The sequence below is a fragment of the Lagopus muta genome, chromosome 1 (assembly GCF_023343835.1).
Source record: "Lagopus muta isolate bLagMut1 chromosome 1, bLagMut1 primary, whole genome shotgun sequence".
NCBI classification, from domain to species: domain Eukaryota; kingdom Metazoa; phylum Chordata; class Aves; order Galliformes; family Phasianidae; genus Lagopus; species Lagopus muta.
Genome location: NC_064433.1, coordinates 188,638,721 through 188,657,865, shown reverse-complemented (window position 1 = coordinate 188,657,865; position 19,145 = coordinate 188,638,721). Strand labels below are relative to the sequence as shown.

Sequence of the window (19,145 nt, the reverse complement as noted above, 5' to 3'; positions counted from 1 at the left end):
GAGTGATTGTCTGGAGCCTTCCTGTACATTGTAATCCATGTGTTCCTTCTTGCATTTTTCTGTAGTCTTCCTATATGGCTTGATGAAAACTGAGTTTCAGTTTTCTGCAACAGCCTCATTTTGGCAGTTTGTGCCAGCAGAGGAAGTTGCTCTGCAGCTCTGCCTTCTCTTTTACAGCTATAGTAACAAGCTGCTTCTGTTCTGACTAGGTCAATACTGCCTTCATGTTATTCTATAACCCTGAGCTTTTTATTGCTTGGGTTTTAGAAAACCAGACTACATCAAGTGGGTGGGATTGTTAAGTCTCCCCATCATAAGCTTTGTGGCTGCTATTTTCAAGTACACTCCTGGTGCCTAGGCTCCAGTCTTGAAGGCTGTAAATGAACATATGTAATCATCTGTGTTTTAATTCAGCAGTGTGCTGAAATGTGCTTAAAAATGTCTCCTAGTGCACTAGCCCTTGTAGGTACAGCCAGATCCTGTCTCTCTAAGCTTAGTCATTAGGGCACGTGCTTGAGAACATCACTGTAAACTACTTTCCTCTTCTTTCCAACATACTGTGGCTGAGCTTGCAGAACAGAAACTTGCAGAAGTAAGACTCCATCTCCCTTCACATTGTATCAGATAAATATCTTTCAAAACAACTGTGGATTGCTCACTTGGACTGCTGTGCTGCTTAAGCGTGTTTTTTCTTGCTCTCCTGTAAGGAACACTGATTTTGGTAGGTTACTGAATTTCACTGGCTGTGCAGGATTTGAAATGTGATCACTGCGAGATGCTTAGAGAAACAGGCATTTAGTTTATCTATGGAAATTTAACTTAAGATGTTTCTAGGTGCTCAAAGTGCTGTGTAACCCAACTCTGAACAGTCAGCTGGACAAGCTCTTTAAAAGACAGTCAAGATGCTGGAGACCAACTGCAGTCATTTATGCTGCAAGCATCTACACCTCATTCATCCCAAGCTGCACACACAGAGAGAAGCTGCTACTGCTGAGTTGTGTGACATGCCCAAGAACTAGTTTCACCATCATTCAGAAGTACCCCTCCTATTCTGACTGATATGTACTGTCCCTATACTGTGCATATCTCCAGTTGGGTGAGCAGTCTCCTAGTCTGTATTTTGCTCTAGTCCAGGTAGATGAGTTAACTGTTCTTTAATATTTTTTGCACAATTAACCTTAAGTGCTTCAGTAACTGCTGTTTTTTTGTTTTTTTTTCTACTTCACTCATGTTCTGTTCCAGGTAGCTCTGTCCTAAGACATATTGAAAGTCTTCAGTATTTGTGTGACAAGCAGATAAATCTGACCATCACCATTCATAGCAGAAGCCTAAAGCTGAGACAGACACTGCATACAATAACCACCTGTACTTCAGAGGTGAGGTTTACAAAGTTTTTATTAGCTCCAACATTTGTTTGCTGTGTCCCAAGAGTGAAGAGCTCTATGACTCTGAAAGAAACCGTGAGCAGTCCCACTGCAGGGAAGAAATGGTAAATGCACAACAGCACTGACACTGCACTTCAAAGAACAGAGAGTCCCCACCAAATGGGACCCAACCCTAAATCGCATTTCAAAGGAAACCTCTTGGAACATTTTCCTGCATTTTAAGAGAACAGCTGTCAGAACATTATGAGCTGAAAAAGCTGAAGCCACCCCAATTGTATTTAGGCCTTTATTTAAGTACCACCCTTCCTTCCTCTCAGAAACAGCTTAGTGGTAACATACAATATAACAGACAACTGTGACTGGAAGTCGTAACTGCTTCTGTGTCCTATTTCACTTTCAACATTTGCAAACACTCAGTGCTATCAGCCTCCAACCTCTACGTTCTGAATAGGGTTTAGCTCACCTGAAGAACTCCTGGGCGTTCCCACAGGCTTTTTGGAGTACTCTCCAACTCACTTCCACAGTTCCATCCCCGTGCTTTTTCACTCTACCAGCCCCACATGCATGAAGTACACAGGCCCACTGCTGCTGCCACCTAAACACTAGCTCATGCTGTGCTGGCAGTTCAGTTGAACTAGAGGTTAAAAAAAACCCTCCAGCCCCACTTCTCATCTTTCCCCTTCTCAGCTTATTTTGCTACAAAGGTATTATGGCTGTTCTCCAGGAATAAGAATATATGTATTTTTTTTCTATAAGGGGGGTAGTTGTATGTTACAGACTAACACTTGCAAACTACTTGCCAGCTCCAGATCTCATTGTTTTGCAAATTTCTAAGTACAAACTAATAGAACTGACTTAGTCAATACCATTTCAAGCTGAACAGGTAGGCCACCTAAACAGAGAATTTATGAGCTTCCCAAACTGGAACAAAGAGGCAAATGCAATATCATGAAAGATAAAAGCCAGGCGTATACTTGAAAAGTCAGTGGGAGACAGGACCATCTCCTTAATTCAGTAACAAAAATTCACTGATATGTTGGCAGAGACTGTGCTGGCATGTACATAATACGTAATGTATTCAAGTTGGGGTAAAGGATAAGAGAACAGTAGGAAAAAAGAGCCCTAAATGGTTAATCTTTACTAAATATTAACAATTCCATTGTTCACGCAGCTACACACAACTATTCTGCAGTGTCTTAGAACACTTACAAAGAATACAAGCACTAACATTTCAATTATACACACACAAATGTTTTATCCCTGGATAATATTCAATAGCTTCATTACATTTCTAGTCAGCTTAAAAAAGGATGAATACAGCATCAAGTAAATTACTATGTATTTATGCACGAGCTGTACATAAAGCAATTCCATGGGTCGTAACTGAAAGCTTATTGTGGTAAATAATTAAAATGGACAGTTCAGAAAACTTTACAAAAATATTTCTTTTTATTAAAAGCAGCAAAAGTTCAAGCAGAACAATACACAGAATGTAAACATCACTAAGTTCAGCTCCAGCCTGCTGAACCTTCGAGGAAGTCTAAGCTAAACGCATCTACCGTGCTAGCAGGTTAACAGACTATATTATAATTTGAAAATATATTTTCTACTTTGAATTAAGAAAAAAGTTACTTATCGTAGTCTGTCCCAGCGCCAGATACTGGCATCATCACACACAGCTATAAGGATACTACTGTCCCTGCTAAAACTGGTTTGTCGAATGGCAGCAACACATTTAGGATGAGTAAGAGTCGTACACCTATAAACAAAAGAAAATCATTCAGCTGCAATGTTCAACCTGCACTTGCTGCTACTACATTATGGAGTGCTGTTCCACCACTTTCTTACTTATGTGACTTAGGAGGAATTCAGAAGGTAGCAGGATTATATCACAGTGTATTTTGTATTCCAAATTTGGATTTGGGAAAGCACTGATTTCTGGTTCACCCAGTGCCATTTCTCATCCACTCAAATTTCACCGAAGCATTGATTAAAATCTTACTGCATCACGTTATTTAGGACCTTGTAATCAATGTTCTTTTCCAGTTGTTAGGAATAAAATATGGCCATGGGGCAATTCAGTACTGCAGCATTTTTCAGCAAGTTGGTATATGCACACCTGTATTTTTACACAGGCATACGTACACATTACTGGACATTCACAAATACATTGTACATGTGTTCAAACATGCAATGAAATCACCTGGCCACACAGGCATGAAACTGAAAAGCCATATTGTTTTCTTCAGGTTGTGCTCAGAGCTAACCTCTGTACCCTCATTACTCTAGTCCTTCCATCTATTTCTCCTAATTGCTCCATAAATCTTCTACCTAATCAGTTTGCAAGCAATTGGAGGAAGATACTTTCTTTCACTTTATCTTCATACACCGCTCAACACAATTTGATTGGTACCTCTTGGCACTACTGTAATATAAATAATAGAACAGCAAAATAAATAAATAACCTCCAGGGGCTCAGAACATGTATTTACTTAGTAGTTAGAGTGGCTACCACTGCTTAAGAATATCAGTAGTTGTCAGTAAAAGAAAGAGGAAAGTTCCCCAGATTCCTGTCTCAACAAAAAGAAAATTGAGCGTTAAGCACTCACTTGGCTTTATGAGGATCCTCTATTTCCAAATCCCAAACGTAAAGTTTGCCAACCTGATTGCCAAGAGCAAGCATCTTAAAAAGAAAGCAGAGGACAGAGAAGTTTTACTGTATTATTCAAAAGATACAAAACTCATAAAGCTCAAATTTTTATGAAGACTGTTCAGTTGTGCTTAAATGTTTGAACATTAATTGCTTAACAAGTTTGATGAAGTGGTTGGAAATTCTATGTAATTTGCTTCCTTTCTCCCATATTATTATTATCTCTGCAGACAGAGGAGGAAGATACCAATAAATATAACAGTTTCACATAAAGCCCCTTGTAGCAGACCATTCTGCTTCTCAGACACCACATCACAGGTACCAAAACTCTTCCCATACACAGAAATATGTAATGAATGAAGAGCTATGCACCCCTAGGTACAGCAGGGTCCAAGCTCACACATACCTTTTGCCAGAAATCCATTGAAAACCTCATGTACCATATGTCACACTGGCTGTAATCGAATCTCCCAAGTATGGTCACATTCGACTCACTTGGCTTGATTTTATCTATATCATCTTCCATTTTACCAGGTTTCCAGCACACAATGGCATTTTCACAAGACTAGGAGGAAAAAGCAGTGAACAACAAAAAAAAGTCACCCAAAAAAAAAAAAAAAAAAAAAAAAAAAGCACTATAGTTTATACTGTACGACATTCTGTTTAATTATAAGCTAACATTTCATCTCATTAACAGTGTTCCCAGGCTGGATGGGGCTGTGAGCAACCTGGTCTAATGGGAAGTGTCCTTACCCATAGCAGGGGATTGGAAATAGATGATCTTAAAACTCCCCTCCAAAACAAACCATCCTATGTTAAAAAAGTAAAACTGAGAATCTCGTCTCTGTCCTCAGATCACAGCCACATCACCAATATCACAACCTCCTGCTGGGTACTGCTGTCCTCACAGGTCTGCCAGCTCACAGGATTGCAGGAGCTCTCCCTCACCCACTTCAGAAGAAATCAACCACATATGCTCAACCATGGTTTGAAATAGCCTAGATTCGAGGATGTTTTAGACCTTTTAACAATTAGGAGAACACACACGCACCAATTTCTGGCCCAATGTAGTTTAATGTCTACAAGCAAGTTATCACACAAATCCAAGGAACTCCACTGTGCGAATCCTCATTTCTCCATTTAGCTGCAGGATCCCACACGTGTAACTACGCATTCATTCTCTTCCTGCACTTCTCGTGGAGAACACGGGTAGTTGATATCCTGCTACTTTTAGCACAGTTATGACTGTTGTAATCATTTTACTTTTGAAGTAAAAGTTGCTTATCTACAAGTCGCCAAAATCGGTAATATTAAATCATGTCATGCAGCATAGTAGGTTAACCTGCAATTCGTATTCTAGTGAAACTACTACTGTTTAAGAGCCCAAAAAAAGCCAGTAAAAGCAAGGTGGATGAAAAAGCTTGCACCATACCTTGGAAAGAATTAGGTCACCCAACCATCGTACGCAGTCAACATAGTTTCTATGTATGTCTCTTGTAGAAAAGTCAGGAAAGTGGATTTTCTGGGAAATAAAAGGCCTACAGAAAAAAAAGCCGTGTGAGGTTCAGAGAAACACTGAAATACAAGCCCAATTTTCAATGGCCAGTTTTAATGTATCTCAATGTTAAAAGGGCAGCTCTGTCTTTTTTCTTCTTTTAACACTTCTGCTGCAAAGTAGATTTTGTACTTTTTTTTTATTTTATTAAAATGGGAATTGTCCATTTTCATCTCATTCCTACTAAAATAATTTATTTCCCAAAATGCTTTACTATAAAAGGCTGCACAAAGCAAAACCACACCTTCAGAAGCTCCATGCAGCTCCCATTGCTAAGTACCTTAAGAACTAATTTAAGCTCCACTTTCCTGATGCTTATTGTGCAACACCTAGACAGTAAAATAGAAAAGCACACTAAAAAAAAAAAACCCAAACAAACATATTTTTACTTCTCTTTTTTAAAGCATCATTTAATATTTGGTAACATTACCAAAAAAAGTGAGAGCACTTTCACAGCTAGTCTCATTGCTGAACATGTTCAGTGTGGTTTAGACTTCAATTCTCTCAATGGTTTAACTGGAAGATTAAAAAGTTGATGAACTTCACAGGGAGAAATTTATCTATCATATAACAAATCACTATGTTTAATCAACAATTTATGTGTATCTGAAGTGAGATAAGAGAATGATGAAAATTAAAGTTATTACTACATAAGCAGTTGTTTTTTTCCAGCCCCAGAACAGATAACAAATACAATAATGAGAGAAAACTACACAGTATAAAACTAAATTGTTTACTACATTTAACAATTTGATTTCCTCCTAGAAATTTGGAAGTGGGGGGAAGAAAAGCCACTAAACCATGATGTAATACAAGCTTTAAGAATGATAAAGATGATAATCCCAGGCATTCCCTACTCAAATAAATAGTTAAGTAGTAATTGAGATATTTAAAAATAAAAGTGTTAAGAATTCAATCTCCAGCACAATTCCCAGGTCACTATCTCCAAGAACTTCCAATGTCTAAGGGATTGATCTGGGCCATTGATGAGAGTTTTCATTTGAAAACCAAAAAATAAAAATAAAACCCACAAAGACAAGATGAAGATACATACCTGTTTGTTTTATTTGGATTGTACTCATAAGACTCTTTGATGGCATTTATCATTCTCTTGGAATTAATTCTCCAGAGTTTGAGAGAGTGATCCATTCCACAAGACATGATTTTTTCACCAAGAAGATCATAATCCTATGTATATAAAATAGTTTTGAGCACCCCCAGCCTAAGCTGCATTATATCAACTCAGATTTTATTCAAACATTTCCATCAAAACAGCTTTTTCTGTGTAAAGAATGTAATAAAAACTGCATATTTCACTGAGAAAAATACTAACAACTTAATCTTACTAACTACAAAGAAACACAGTATCTTAATAATCGCTGTTACTCCCCTTCAAGAAAGAGGCACACTCAGCAGCACTGACAAACAACAAATCTACTGCTAGTGCTCCCTCTCAGTCAGTTCCTAAGGTTTCATTTTACAGAGGAATCCTGACACAACTCCAGGCCTTCTGCATGGATATGACTACAAGAGAATACAGCATCAGGTCTTGAATATATACCTCACCTTTCAAATCCCACAACAGAAAAAGAAACAACTGTTATGAAGAGTGTATTCAAAAGTCAGCTATTCTGGTCAGTATTTACTGGGTACCAGCATCTGTTTGTAGCCACTGAAAAGCAGCATAACTTACCTGAAAGAGCTTCTTTCCTTCACTACCATGTCTCTAAAAGATCTGTTGCTTTGGTTTGATAAGACCATGAGAACTTCACAAGTGGGACTATAATAAACTTATTACTCTTTCTAGCCCCACTGAGCAGTATTTTATTTAGTTCTAGGCTGCATTGTGAGAAAACTAGCTACTGAAACAGAAACAGAAAGTGAACACCTGTCCTGACTATGGAGAGGTGGCCAGATCAATGAAACCACTACATCTAAACTTTATGCACTTTTCTTTTAAAGCAGGTAAAATATCAAAACAGTGCACAGGAGGATAAAAAGTTGCATGCTATAGGCTTACTACCCTTTGTAAATCTAAATCACTGCCCCACAGTCTTCCACTTACTGCACTTAACACCTCATCCCTGTGCCCTTCTACTCCTCCAAATATTGCAACCAGCGTGTCTGTCTGGATGTTCCACAGTCTCAATGCATGATCTATAAAGAACAAATAAAATTACATGCTGCTTTTTATATGTACATATGAATAATATATTTCAGCTTCACCACTTTCAATAACAGGTGTTGATGTAAACATTTAAAAGGCACTTCATTCTTCTTCACTTGTTAGAAACAATGGAACTGCATTAACTAAATTGCCATTACAACTAAACCAAACATATTAAGGTCTTTAGATCATCTGAAAATTGAGTAAGAGTCTGATCTTGAAGTGTTAAAATTCCTTTTAGCCACTCTTCCAACAGCATTCAATAAGTTTTTTGGGTTTTTTTAATTTTAATTTTTTTTTCTTTTAACTGCTATTCTTTATGAGCCACAGACTGTAGGGATGGGAGGAACTGTTTCAATAAACAATATATATTCCCAAGTCAGTCAGATGAGCCTGCTCATTTAAAGACAATTCTGACAATTGCTAATTAAGGACTTGTACTGTATTTCCCATGTAGAAATGGGAACCTCTAATGCATTTCCCATTTGGATTCTACAACACACACTACACTGAATTATGGTGATACCAACTGGAGGCCACTCAGTCCCAAATATTTTCCACTTTTTCCATTCAATCTCTCAATCAGTCAGAGAGACTCCAGTACTCTCCTGCTTTATGCCCAATGATATGCAGTATCCAGATTAAACCTCGTAATTCTATTGGCTGATGTCAAGATGGTATCAAAAAGACAAAATACACAGAAGTCTTGAAATTCAAAAGTAGGCCCACAGCACAAATGTGACAGTGGGAAGAATCAGAGAAGTTCCCAACATAATTCTCACGTAGTTTAATCAGTGACACTGACTACATGTAAGTCAAAAGTCCCCTTATGTTACCAGCTCTGCACTCCTGAAGGTTTGCTCCTGAGGCACATCAAGTACCCCCTTACTTAACAGAACTGTCCAGATTAGGAAGCTGTGACTGTTTAGACTGGACAAGTCCATGAGACACCACAGCATAAACTTGTTTCTTCCTTCAGTGATACCCTTTTCACTCAGAAGTCCTAAGAAAGTCAGAGCTGCTCTTCAGAGACAGAATCAGTTTTCCCTTTGCAGTGGTGAATGCCATCTGCAACATTAAAATACCCCCACTAGATGGCACCACGCTTCAACAATCGAAAGAAATTGAAACCAAATAGTTGAGATAGGAAAAAGCAACTCAGGTGCTCACATTTCTTTCCTGAAAAAGCAGTGGTGCTCACAATCCCTTTGCACCACGGGTATTTTTATTGTAGGCCATGGATTTTATATGTATCTAATATATATCCAAGAAGAACAAGATTTGCTCTAGACTTCCAAGGTAAACTTGTTCAGTCCCACTAATAAAATTTTCAAAGACTTGAGAGATTTTGGCCATTTTCAAGATCAAAAATCCAATCCAAAGTATCCTGATTTATTCAACAACACAAGAGGTTTTTTTTTTTTTCCTCACCTTTGCTTACAGATAAAAGGAGATTTGGATCTCTTGGATGGAATTTCAGTTCATTGATTGCATTTCCATGACCCACGTAGTGCTGGGATAGAATTCAGAGACCAAGTTATCATCTCCCCTCATGTTTACATGTACTTAGAAGACATGTTTCATGCATTACAGAAACGTAAGCTTCATTTCAAAGTTCTGAACACTTACCTTTATGCACTGCATTGTAATAGGATTAATTATCCTAATAATACCCCTGGACCCTGCCACAGCAAGAAGAGGATGGCTTGTATTGCTATCGTATGTCCATGCACAGGTATAGAAGTTTTCATCTGCCTACATCTCATGTTAAGGAACACAGAAGAGACTGGAATTTTGTTTTGGTTTCAAGCAAACTTAACTTTAAATATATATTTTTAAAGTGCTTTTTCAAGCAAACTTGTTGTCCACGTGTCCATGAATCTCTGCTGGATCCAACAATAAAAAGATGAGTATTTGATCAGACATCTGCAAATAATCATCAACACTGACTTTTCTGCAGATTTCCTCACTTCTGTTTCATAAAACACTAAGAACTCCTCTCTCTTGGCATTGCTTTTCAATCTTTCTCCAAAATATCCAAAGACTGGGAATAAAAATGAGAATGAATCAAGACCCAGTCATAAGTCAGTAACTTGTGAACTGCAACAGATCAACAGAAGTTATTACCACTTCAGAGTATGAAACATAATTCTTAGCCTTGAAATCCAGTTCCAGTTCAAAGAGCTGAGACCACTGTAAAACACTGAATGTGAAACACTGCACAAATATTGGTGTTGGGAAGACCAAACTGACAGAGAATCAGTTTTCAAATACTTTAATGCAGCATGTTCCATGAGTCTGCATTTCCAATATTATTTCAATATGAGAGACTCGAGGATGTGGGAAAGAAGAAAGAAGGCTAAGACCTAGCAGGAGGAATGTGCCATATGAGCAGGGTATTAAATCACAGAAAAGCCTCTGCGTTTTTTTTTTCCTACAAAGCCTCCACAATTACAATAAAGAGGAATCAAACAAGTGTATTTTTACTTAGAAGGATACATCAGCATCTACGTAGGACTGTAACAGACGTATTTCTCCTTGGGAGTGGCATTCATATAAAGTAACCTGGGGAAAGAAAGAAGTGGGCGAGATCATGACTTACTTGTGATAGTTCAAGAGGAAATCAAATACACCTACGCACTGAGCTTCTCATGGAGTGGCAATATGCTTCTACGGTTTAGCTCTCATCTCACCTGTTTGTTTCTATCAAAATGGTTTGATAAAACAACAGGCACAGCAGAGTTTTAGTAAAGCAGCATTCCAAGGTTAGCAGTCCTTCCCAAATACTAAATGATACCATTTGAATATTCTCTACTTATAACTAGTTAATTCAATAGCCTCTAACCAGACCCAGTCTTTAGGTGAGCATTTGATACAGAGGCAATCTTAGTTTAGCACTTTTGTCAGGCTGGACAAACCTGGCAATGAGAGGCTTCTTGTTTATTTACAGCACTTCCATTGAAGGAACTTCAAGATAAAACAACATAGAATCTTGTTCAGAAGAAGCATATGAAGTCACCTCACACAGGCCGTTAATTTAGCCTTCTAGAACCCGTAACATCTAAGAAGAGTAATTTCAGTGAGAAGATACATCTATGCACCTGTCTTCCTTACTTTCATGTTACTAGCGAAAGTTTTCATTACTACAGAGGCTATTTCCCAAGCAGGGATGGCATGACAACATGCAGTTACTCAGAGGCAGTACATCTCCAAGATAACAAACACTACATGCCTCAGAAATATAGCTTTCTGTGTGAAGTTACCACGTGTCAGTACTACATGCAGGTAAAGGGTTTCATTGAAAAAATAAAAATAAAAAATAAAAAAAAAAAAAGCAAAGAAAACCACCCAGGAGGGCTTATTGTTACCAGCAGGTTACTCACTCTGTTGCTGCCTACAGTGGCAAAAACAAGAGGATCACCTTCTTTACTGTGCCAGTTAAACTGGACTCCAAACAAAGGCTGACCATGGTCCTCCTGCAGATGTAAAGCAAGATCAGAAAGAAAAAAAAAGGCCACAAAACACATTATTTCTGTGAAATTTAGTTGTAATGGAAAACAGTTAAATTGTTTTCATCCCTGAACTACTAGGTTCACACCCAATATAATTTCAGATAGCGAACAGCTAAAAAGAACAGTTTTGTAACATCACACTTGAATTTGGCTGTCTTCACAGAGGATAAAACATTTCTTTCCTTTCAACAAAGCTTTAAATTCAAAAGGAAGAACTGCTGTCTCACAGCTGAGGCCTGAAGTTGTCCCAACTGCTGCTTACTTTGCTTTGCATCTTTCAACAAGGAAACCTCCTAAGGTCACGTCTATAAGCACTTTATATCGCTATAGTTACTTTCACACAAGGATTCATAACATCACAAAGAAGACCTGTTAGGATTGAGAAGAATTATACTGGTGTAAGGGTGGAGAAGGGTTACATTTAACTATTAAAGCACAGTTAAGTCTTGCAACTCCATCACAGGCACAATGAATTAACTCCAACACGTCACAAAGCTGCTGCTAAGTTCATGTCTACAAAGTGTTTTCAGATCTCCTTCACAAACACTTATCAGAAGAATGTCAAGTATTATTTTTAAACATTTTACATCAGTTTAAGAGGAAAAAAAAAGAAGCAGATATGTTTATAAATCACAATGAATATGGCGGTGCTTGTTATTAATTGATAACAGTATTTTGGCCTGTCCTGACAGGATGTTTTCAGTAAGAATAATGTTCATTAAAGTGCCTCCCCACAGGGGACTGTCTGGGACAGTACAGGCAGGAAGGAAGTGTCTCATGATGGCTGTTAAGCAGCCTTCAAATGGCAGTGCTTCAGAGACAACATGAGAAATATTAGACCTGGCAGATCTAAACCATACAGGAACCACAGAACAAATTTGAGGAGGGGGTATGGGTGAGGAATTCAATTCTGCTCAAAAAAAAAAAAAGCTTGCTAAAAAGGAAGTCTGGAAGAATTTAAAGTAGGCCATATTTACTGGGAAAGGCAGAATCTGTTATTACCTCAACAGGGACAGCTAGAAGAGCTAGGTGAAAAAAAAACTTGGAGTGAAGGCCCTCCTGCATCTTGTAAGGAGAGGTACAATTTTCAAAGCTCAATACAGATTAAGAAAAGCATGTCTGAAGTTGAACTCTAAGCATTAGCCACTGTAACATTAAAGAACAGGGTAGCTGTTTGATGGGGAACGTGGGAAAAGTAGCAAGGTTATTAGTAACCCCAGTGCAGAAGAAAAAAAACGAGGTATTCAGCAACAGTAAAGCATTAAAATTAAATTGAGTGATGTAGAATTGGGAAAACACCCAGGTATCTGTCTAAAGTTACACTTACCTCATTTAAACTACCATCATCCTCACTGGTCAGAAAGAGCACATGCTATTTTGATAACACTTATCTGTTTTAATCTTTGTTCCTGCTGCTAACCAGGTTTTCAAAACATTACAGTGTTAGGTGCTGCACGTTACAGTTATCCTGAGAGGCTGAATCCGTCACAACAACCTGACTCTTGGTTTTATAGACAGTTTGACTCAAATATTGGTTCAAGAGTAGAATGGTGAAAAGCCACCTTGACTCTGGTATAAATAAAGAGCAGAGGCTCAAAATACTTGGGTTGTTTGTGCACCAGAAAGAAGGCAAAGAAACAGATCCTATAGTTACTATGAAAGTAAAAAGATAATCAGCAGTTGGTTCTGCCCTCACTCACTAAATAGCAACTCAGCTTCAGACAGACAAAATAAGGTTAGACCTGTTTTTAGACAGAAGGCAGAAATAAACACTAAGCCAATGCACACGCAAAATAATCACCTGCAAGTGCATGAGCACATTTTAAAATGCCATCACCCACGCTGCTAACGAGGCACAAACTGACCACACATGCATTCCTGGTTTCCTGAAAGGGAAGCAAACCACCACTGGCTGTGGTTTTAGTTACTTCTCCCTTACCCAACAACAAACTAGAATCCAATTCCCAGGTCCAGGGACAGTGAGCAAAAGCTGAAATAGGACATTCAACAGCTAACAACTACTCAACCACACCCTAAACAAGAGGGAAGGGTAGGGCAAATGGTGGCATTGTTCTGAAGGGAGCACATCAAAGCAGAATTCCTCTTTGCTGGAAGATCTAGAAGAAAAAATTATATGCAGAAGTGAGGATGTACTTCTGTTAGTTGTATCTGCTCATTTATGAGCTACGTTACCTCTCAGCCCACGGACAGCAAAGATTTTTTCAGTTACCTTCCAGTAACGTAGTGCTGTAAAAAGCAATGAAATAAAGCACTTCTTGATTTCCTGTCATTTTCCAAGTTACATATTTGTTTGCCTGATGCTTAAATTTCAGCCAAAATAACTTCCACACTAGTGGTTAAAAGGCATATTTAGCAAGTACTGTGTTTTCCAGGCTGAATCATAACCATCTGACATTCAAAGCAGTCAGCAATGGCCATATTTCATTGTCTCCAGGAAGAAAGAAGTAAAAGCAAATGAAAGATGGAAAACTAAGAATAAGAAATTGAAAAAAATATATACATCTATAAAGGATATTAAAATAAATTTCTATGTCTTTAAATCATGTTGACTTTTCATTAATTTCAATACATCCATCTTACAGCACAGTTCAAAGACAGAACAATGTGATATCCAACAAGTGCAATGTCTCTCTGAACCAACACACAATATTCAGTTGTTACAGTTTATCTTCACAGTATCTGTAATATCAAGGGTAAGAAAAAAGGAGAGAGGCTTCCTCAAAAATGAAGTAAAAAGAATTACCTAGCCTGTCTTTAAACCAATTCAAAAAGAAACTGGAAGACTTAGAAATAATATATCTCACTTGGCTGAAATGCTACATTTATTCTCTGTGTTTGATTCCACTTGCACAGCAATCTGTTCCCAGACCCCCTTCCAAGTCCTTGAAGTTGGGGATTAACCACACAGGGTGATCTTTTGGGTCACCCCAGAGTAGGTATGAGAGATGTTCTGTTATTCCAGAATACCCTTGAAAAGCACTAACCAGTTTGGGATGTCTGTGGAAAGAAAACAAATACGCTAAGCATAATTCAGATACTGCTAAATGTTTGGGTGCTGAAAGGCCCACAGCCCTGTTTAAGCAGGACTTGAAGCCACAAAAAGCACCATCTGTGGGGGTGATTCATGTGAACCACACCAACTGCTGCCTACCAGGGTGAAAATGAAAGAACTCCTCCGCTCTGAAAGATCCAGAGATCACTCTTATACCTCAAAAAACACATTAAGATCAACTGCTTTCCCCAGACACTTTTGTCAGAGTAGCTTCACATCACAATTTCTTCTGCAGCAAAGCTCATTCAGGAGGTTTTCATGATCCAAATCTCTCATCCCCTCCTACTTAGCTAGCCTAACATTTCAGTGAGGCAGCCTGAAGCCTAAATTCAGAAACAGCAACATCAGCAAAACCCAGCAGTTAAGTGTGAGAGAATGACACAAACCTGTTAAAGAAATTCTGCAAAAATCACCCGCTGTGGAGCTGCACATAACCTCTTGTTAGACAGACAAAAAGTTTGACACAACTCCTATCGTGTTCAGGATTCAACCTTTCCCTTTTTAAGAAATCAAATCCACTGGCATATTTACAGCTTTTAACACATAAATATTCCACGTGAGGGCGGGGAATGAAAAAATATCCTGGCACTGTGCAAGAATCAAAGTGAAAACAACTCATTCAGTTCCTCACAGTCCTGTGCTCAGTACAGAAGAAAACAATACCCTAAACACAAAAACAGGGAGTCAAAAATCACAAACCCACAGCCCTTCACAGCAGCAGGTATTCTGGGTGAACATGACCCCCATCAGGTACAAACACAACCCTCGTGACTAATTAATCAAACTGCATGATGTGATTCATGACAACTGATTAATGGCAACGGTCAGGTAACAAAAAAAAAAACAATGTGAAAAGTGTGTGGAGAAAACTATTCCCTACATTGTTTTTTTAAATACATTTTATCAGGAAGAAGAATCTGTGTGGAATCTGTGCTTTGCAGCAAGCTGTCACACATCCACTTTTATTCTGTTAATCCACCATATCAATAACTACAGCTTTGATAAAATTCATAATTATAAAATATCAAACATAACTTTGTAAAATAATTGGACTAATTGCAGCATTGCCTACCCTGATTCCTATTTCTTAGCATTCTTTTTCTTCAAAACTTGGACAATCCCAAATCACAAAAGTACTTTCTTTGAATGAACTCCAAACACAGCTATTTTTAAATATTCTATTATATGTATATAATTGCCTTGACTGTCTCACAGCCTGTATTTACATCACTGACAGCAAACAGTATCCCACATTCCCATGCTGAAGTTTACATATACCTACCTTTAGGCTATTTACACATTTGAAGGAATATTTGCACTTCTTTGACTTCCATTTTCCTTTTCCCCAGCTTTTTCTTCCCGGTGCATTAGGAGTGTTTGTTGGGGTATCGGGGCGTTCCGTGTTAGTACCGCTTTCAATACTAACAGCATCATCCTGAAAACATTTGAATTACACAGAATGGAACAAAGATATAATTAACCGACGTATAAATTCATCAGCTAACTGCAGCACTTAGCCTTTTCACTTTTCCCTTCTTCCTCCATAAGAACAAAAGATCCCTCAGGACTTGGTTTTTATTTAGATTCACATACTTAAATCTGTTACTAACATAACAGCATTTCTCTCTGGAAACAGAACATGAGTCACACCAGGACTAACCCAAAAGGGTCATACATGAACTGCGATACAGTGAAATTTCTTTGGAATCCAGGAAGCTGCTCTTAAGAAATATCTGAATAAAAGGCATTGCCTTCCTAGAAAGTATTTTGACGTAGATGAAATGAATACTCGTGAACTAATGAATCAAGACAATGTTTGTTTAAAAACATGTTTACCCATGTCAGGAATCTCTGGAATAGCTCTGTAGGCCCTCAGCAGCGTCAGGCACAGTTCTGCAATAAGTCAGCAGTGTCACTGGAAGAGGAAGTTTCACCCCTCCCTCCTACTCTTTCTAACAGTTTCTCATCTTCAGCACTGCGAGCCAGTTTTGGGCACCACAGTATAAAATGGACACAAAACTATTAGGAGTGCTATGGGGAAGAACACTTCACCTGCATCATAACAAGTAAACCCATGTGAGAAAGCTCAGCTTGTTAAATCAACAAACTTCATTTTCCCCCTGGCAAGTTTGCCTGTACGTTTTCCAGCAGAAAGCTGGTGGAATACAACTCATTTCACAGCCACATGATGACAAGATCCAAATTTGGGGAGACAGAGGCAGACAGACAATAAACAACCTGTCACTGCAAGACATGAAGTGTAACAGGAAGCTGCATCACGAAGTTCCACTAGGAAAATGGAATAAGGTCAGTCATTTCCTTCACACTGCATCCTTTCTCCCAGTAAGCATAACCAGGTTTTTCAATTTTTACATTCAGCTATTTCTTTTCCTTTACCCTAAGCAATTTCAGAGCCTGCCAAACACTGGTCTCCTAAGAGCACTCGCTGTCAAGAATAATAATACTCCACAGAACTCAAGCTTTCTCTGGACTAACCAGATGCAGTCAATACAAGAACACCAAGTACCTGGTATAATACAGTACAAGCAGGTAACTAAAACTAAAACACAGCCAACAAACATGCCTTCAAGATACCTGTGGAGTACCTGGTGAGGTGCTGGCACAGGCTGCCCAGAGAAGCTGTAGCTGACTCATCCCTGGAGATGAACAAGGCCAGTTTGGATGGAGCCCTGGGCAGCCAGATCTAGAGCATGATTTAGTGGTTAGCAACCCTGATCATGGCAGGAGGGTTGGAACAAGATGATTTTGATGTCCCTTCCTACTTAAGCCATTCTATGATTCCATGAAAAAAACAGAATTTCTGCAAATCAATACTGTTATGCCATCTTTTAAGGACAATTTAGGCCTTTAGGAGTAGCAAAGTTCATAACAAAATTTTGGAAATAGAGTTTTTTCACCTTTGAGACAGCCTATAACAAACACCAAAGCAAATCTGAGAGCTTCTGTCATCACATTACACTCAGATTCACAAATCATACAATCATTAAGGTTAGAAAAATGATCTAAGATCATCTAGTTCAACCATCACCACCATGCCCACTAACTGTGTCCCTCAGTGCCACGTCTACTCTTCTTGAAAACTTCAAGGGACAGTGACTCCATGACCTCCCTCGGCAGCCTGTGCCAAACACTGAAACACTCCCTAACATAGAGTTATTGCACAGCCACTCCATCCTTGTCTATCCCTTCTAAAGAACTTACAGTCACAGAATCACAAAATCTCCAGGGTTGGAAAAGATCTACAAGATCACGCAGTCCAACCATCCACCTGTCACCAGTAGCTCTCACTAAACCATGTCCCTCAACACAACGTTCAAACATTCCTCGAACACCTCCAGAAACGGTGACTCCACCACCTCCCTGGGCAGCCCTTTCCAGTGCGTGATCACTCTTTCAGAGAAGCAGCATTTCCTAACATAGTCTTGTTCTCAGAAGTTGAAGGACAAACGCGTGGTCTGCATGTCCAGCTGCCTGGCACCGATGCTCGGTAAGGCCCAGCAGCAGTAGCACACAGTACCTCAGAGCTGTTCCATCAACAGGAGCACCTGCACAGGCTATGGGTGATGTGGTTATGGGCAATGTGATCCATCTCCCTCACTTTCAACTGAATGCTCTAACCAAGAAAGACATCAAGCGGAACTGAATCACAGAATCACCAAGGTTGGAAAAGACCTTCAAGATCATCCAGTCCAACCATCTACCTATCACCAACAGTACTCCCTGACTGCTACTTCAGTAACTCCCCCAATTCATCAACTGCACAAACCGAATACCAGATCGCTCAGATTATCTTTCAACTCTTAAGCTACTTTGAAATCAATCGCACGACCTTTGCTTTGAATGCCTCTATTTTAGCACAGTTGAGAGGAAACAGCCCTCAACCCTTGCAGCCAATTCCTGCTGACAGCAGCTTATGAGCAGCAACCTACGGCTGCTTTAGCAGAGGGGTCAGACGGGATGATCCCCAGAGGACCCTTCCAACCCCTACAACGCTGCGATTATTCCCTATTCCTTCATGCCCCAAAGTGCTGCGTGCACAAATTAATACTGAATGCTGCTTTACAACGCGGCAGTGATGAAAAACGACACAGAGCTGCGCGAAAAGCAGCTTTTTTCTGGCTACTCTGCGAGAAAAAGGAGTGACAGAGAAGGGCGCTCACACTTCAGGGCCTCCAATTCTCCCTCACGCACGCGGGGAAAGCGCGGCCCCTCGCCTACAGAGCTGCCGCACGCTCCCGCCTCGCCACCGCCTCCCCCACCTTCCCGCTTCACTCCCACTCCTCCTCACGTTCTCATCACCAGACAGGTCCCCGGGGTTGCTGTTCTCATCGCTGCTCAGCTTTTGCTTCTTAGCCGGCATCTCGCCCCCCGCTCCCGCCGATGCCGCCGGCGCTTCTCCCCGCTCAGACATCTTCCCCGCCCCCCGCCCCCGCCACGCAGCCGTAAAGCGCGACCGGGGGCGTCGCAAAGCTCTGCCGTAAAGCAGCACCGCGCCCCGCGTCGCCTCAGCTGCCACACTGCTGAAAAATCCGCCTTCCCGCGCCTCACGGCCCCTCAGCGGCGGGCGGCTGGCTGGGAGGGGGTGTGTGCGCTAACGCCCTTCGCACTGCACGTAACCATCGAACTAAGAAGTCTTATTAATTATTGGTTGTAACTGAATTAGCGATACACGAAAACGATAAAGCATAACGGCACTCTGTACCGTTATCTGTGGTTTTGTATCCTTGTGCCAGCCCTGTCGAGCACGTTCGTGAGGCAGAAAGTAGGCCGTGGTCACCGCAG

At 39.8% G+C, this 19,145-nt stretch overlaps 1 protein-coding gene across 2 annotated transcripts; it reads right to left on the bottom strand.

The window, feature by feature from the left end:
- Window positions 1-1,397: 1,397 nt before the first annotated feature.
- Window positions 1,398-18,778, bottom strand: EED (embryonic ectoderm development). 2 transcript variants are annotated; one of them, XM_048934218.1, is made up of 12 exons: window positions 18,652-18,778; window positions 15,625-15,777; window positions 11,141-11,233; window positions 10,257-10,322; window positions 9,387-9,512; window positions 9,189-9,270; window positions 7,656-7,747; window positions 6,645-6,778; window positions 5,468-5,573; window positions 4,442-4,600; window positions 3,995-4,068; window positions 1,403-3,144 (listed from the first exon to the last, which is right to left on the bottom strand). In XM_048934218.1, exons 1-12 carry the CDS (start codon window positions 18,772-18,774, stop codon window positions 3,018-3,020), a joined length of 1,335 nt encoding a protein of 444 aa, XP_048790175.1. In that variant the 5' UTR covers window positions 18,775-18,778; the 3' UTR covers window positions 1,403-3,017. The 2 variants fall into 2 exon arrangements, with proteins under 2 accessions (XP_048790176.1, XP_048790175.1); XM_048934219.1 differs by lacking the exons at window positions 7,656-7,747; window positions 9,189-9,270 and having other exon boundaries at window positions 1,398-3,144.
- Window positions 18,779-19,145: the final 367 nt, after the last annotated feature.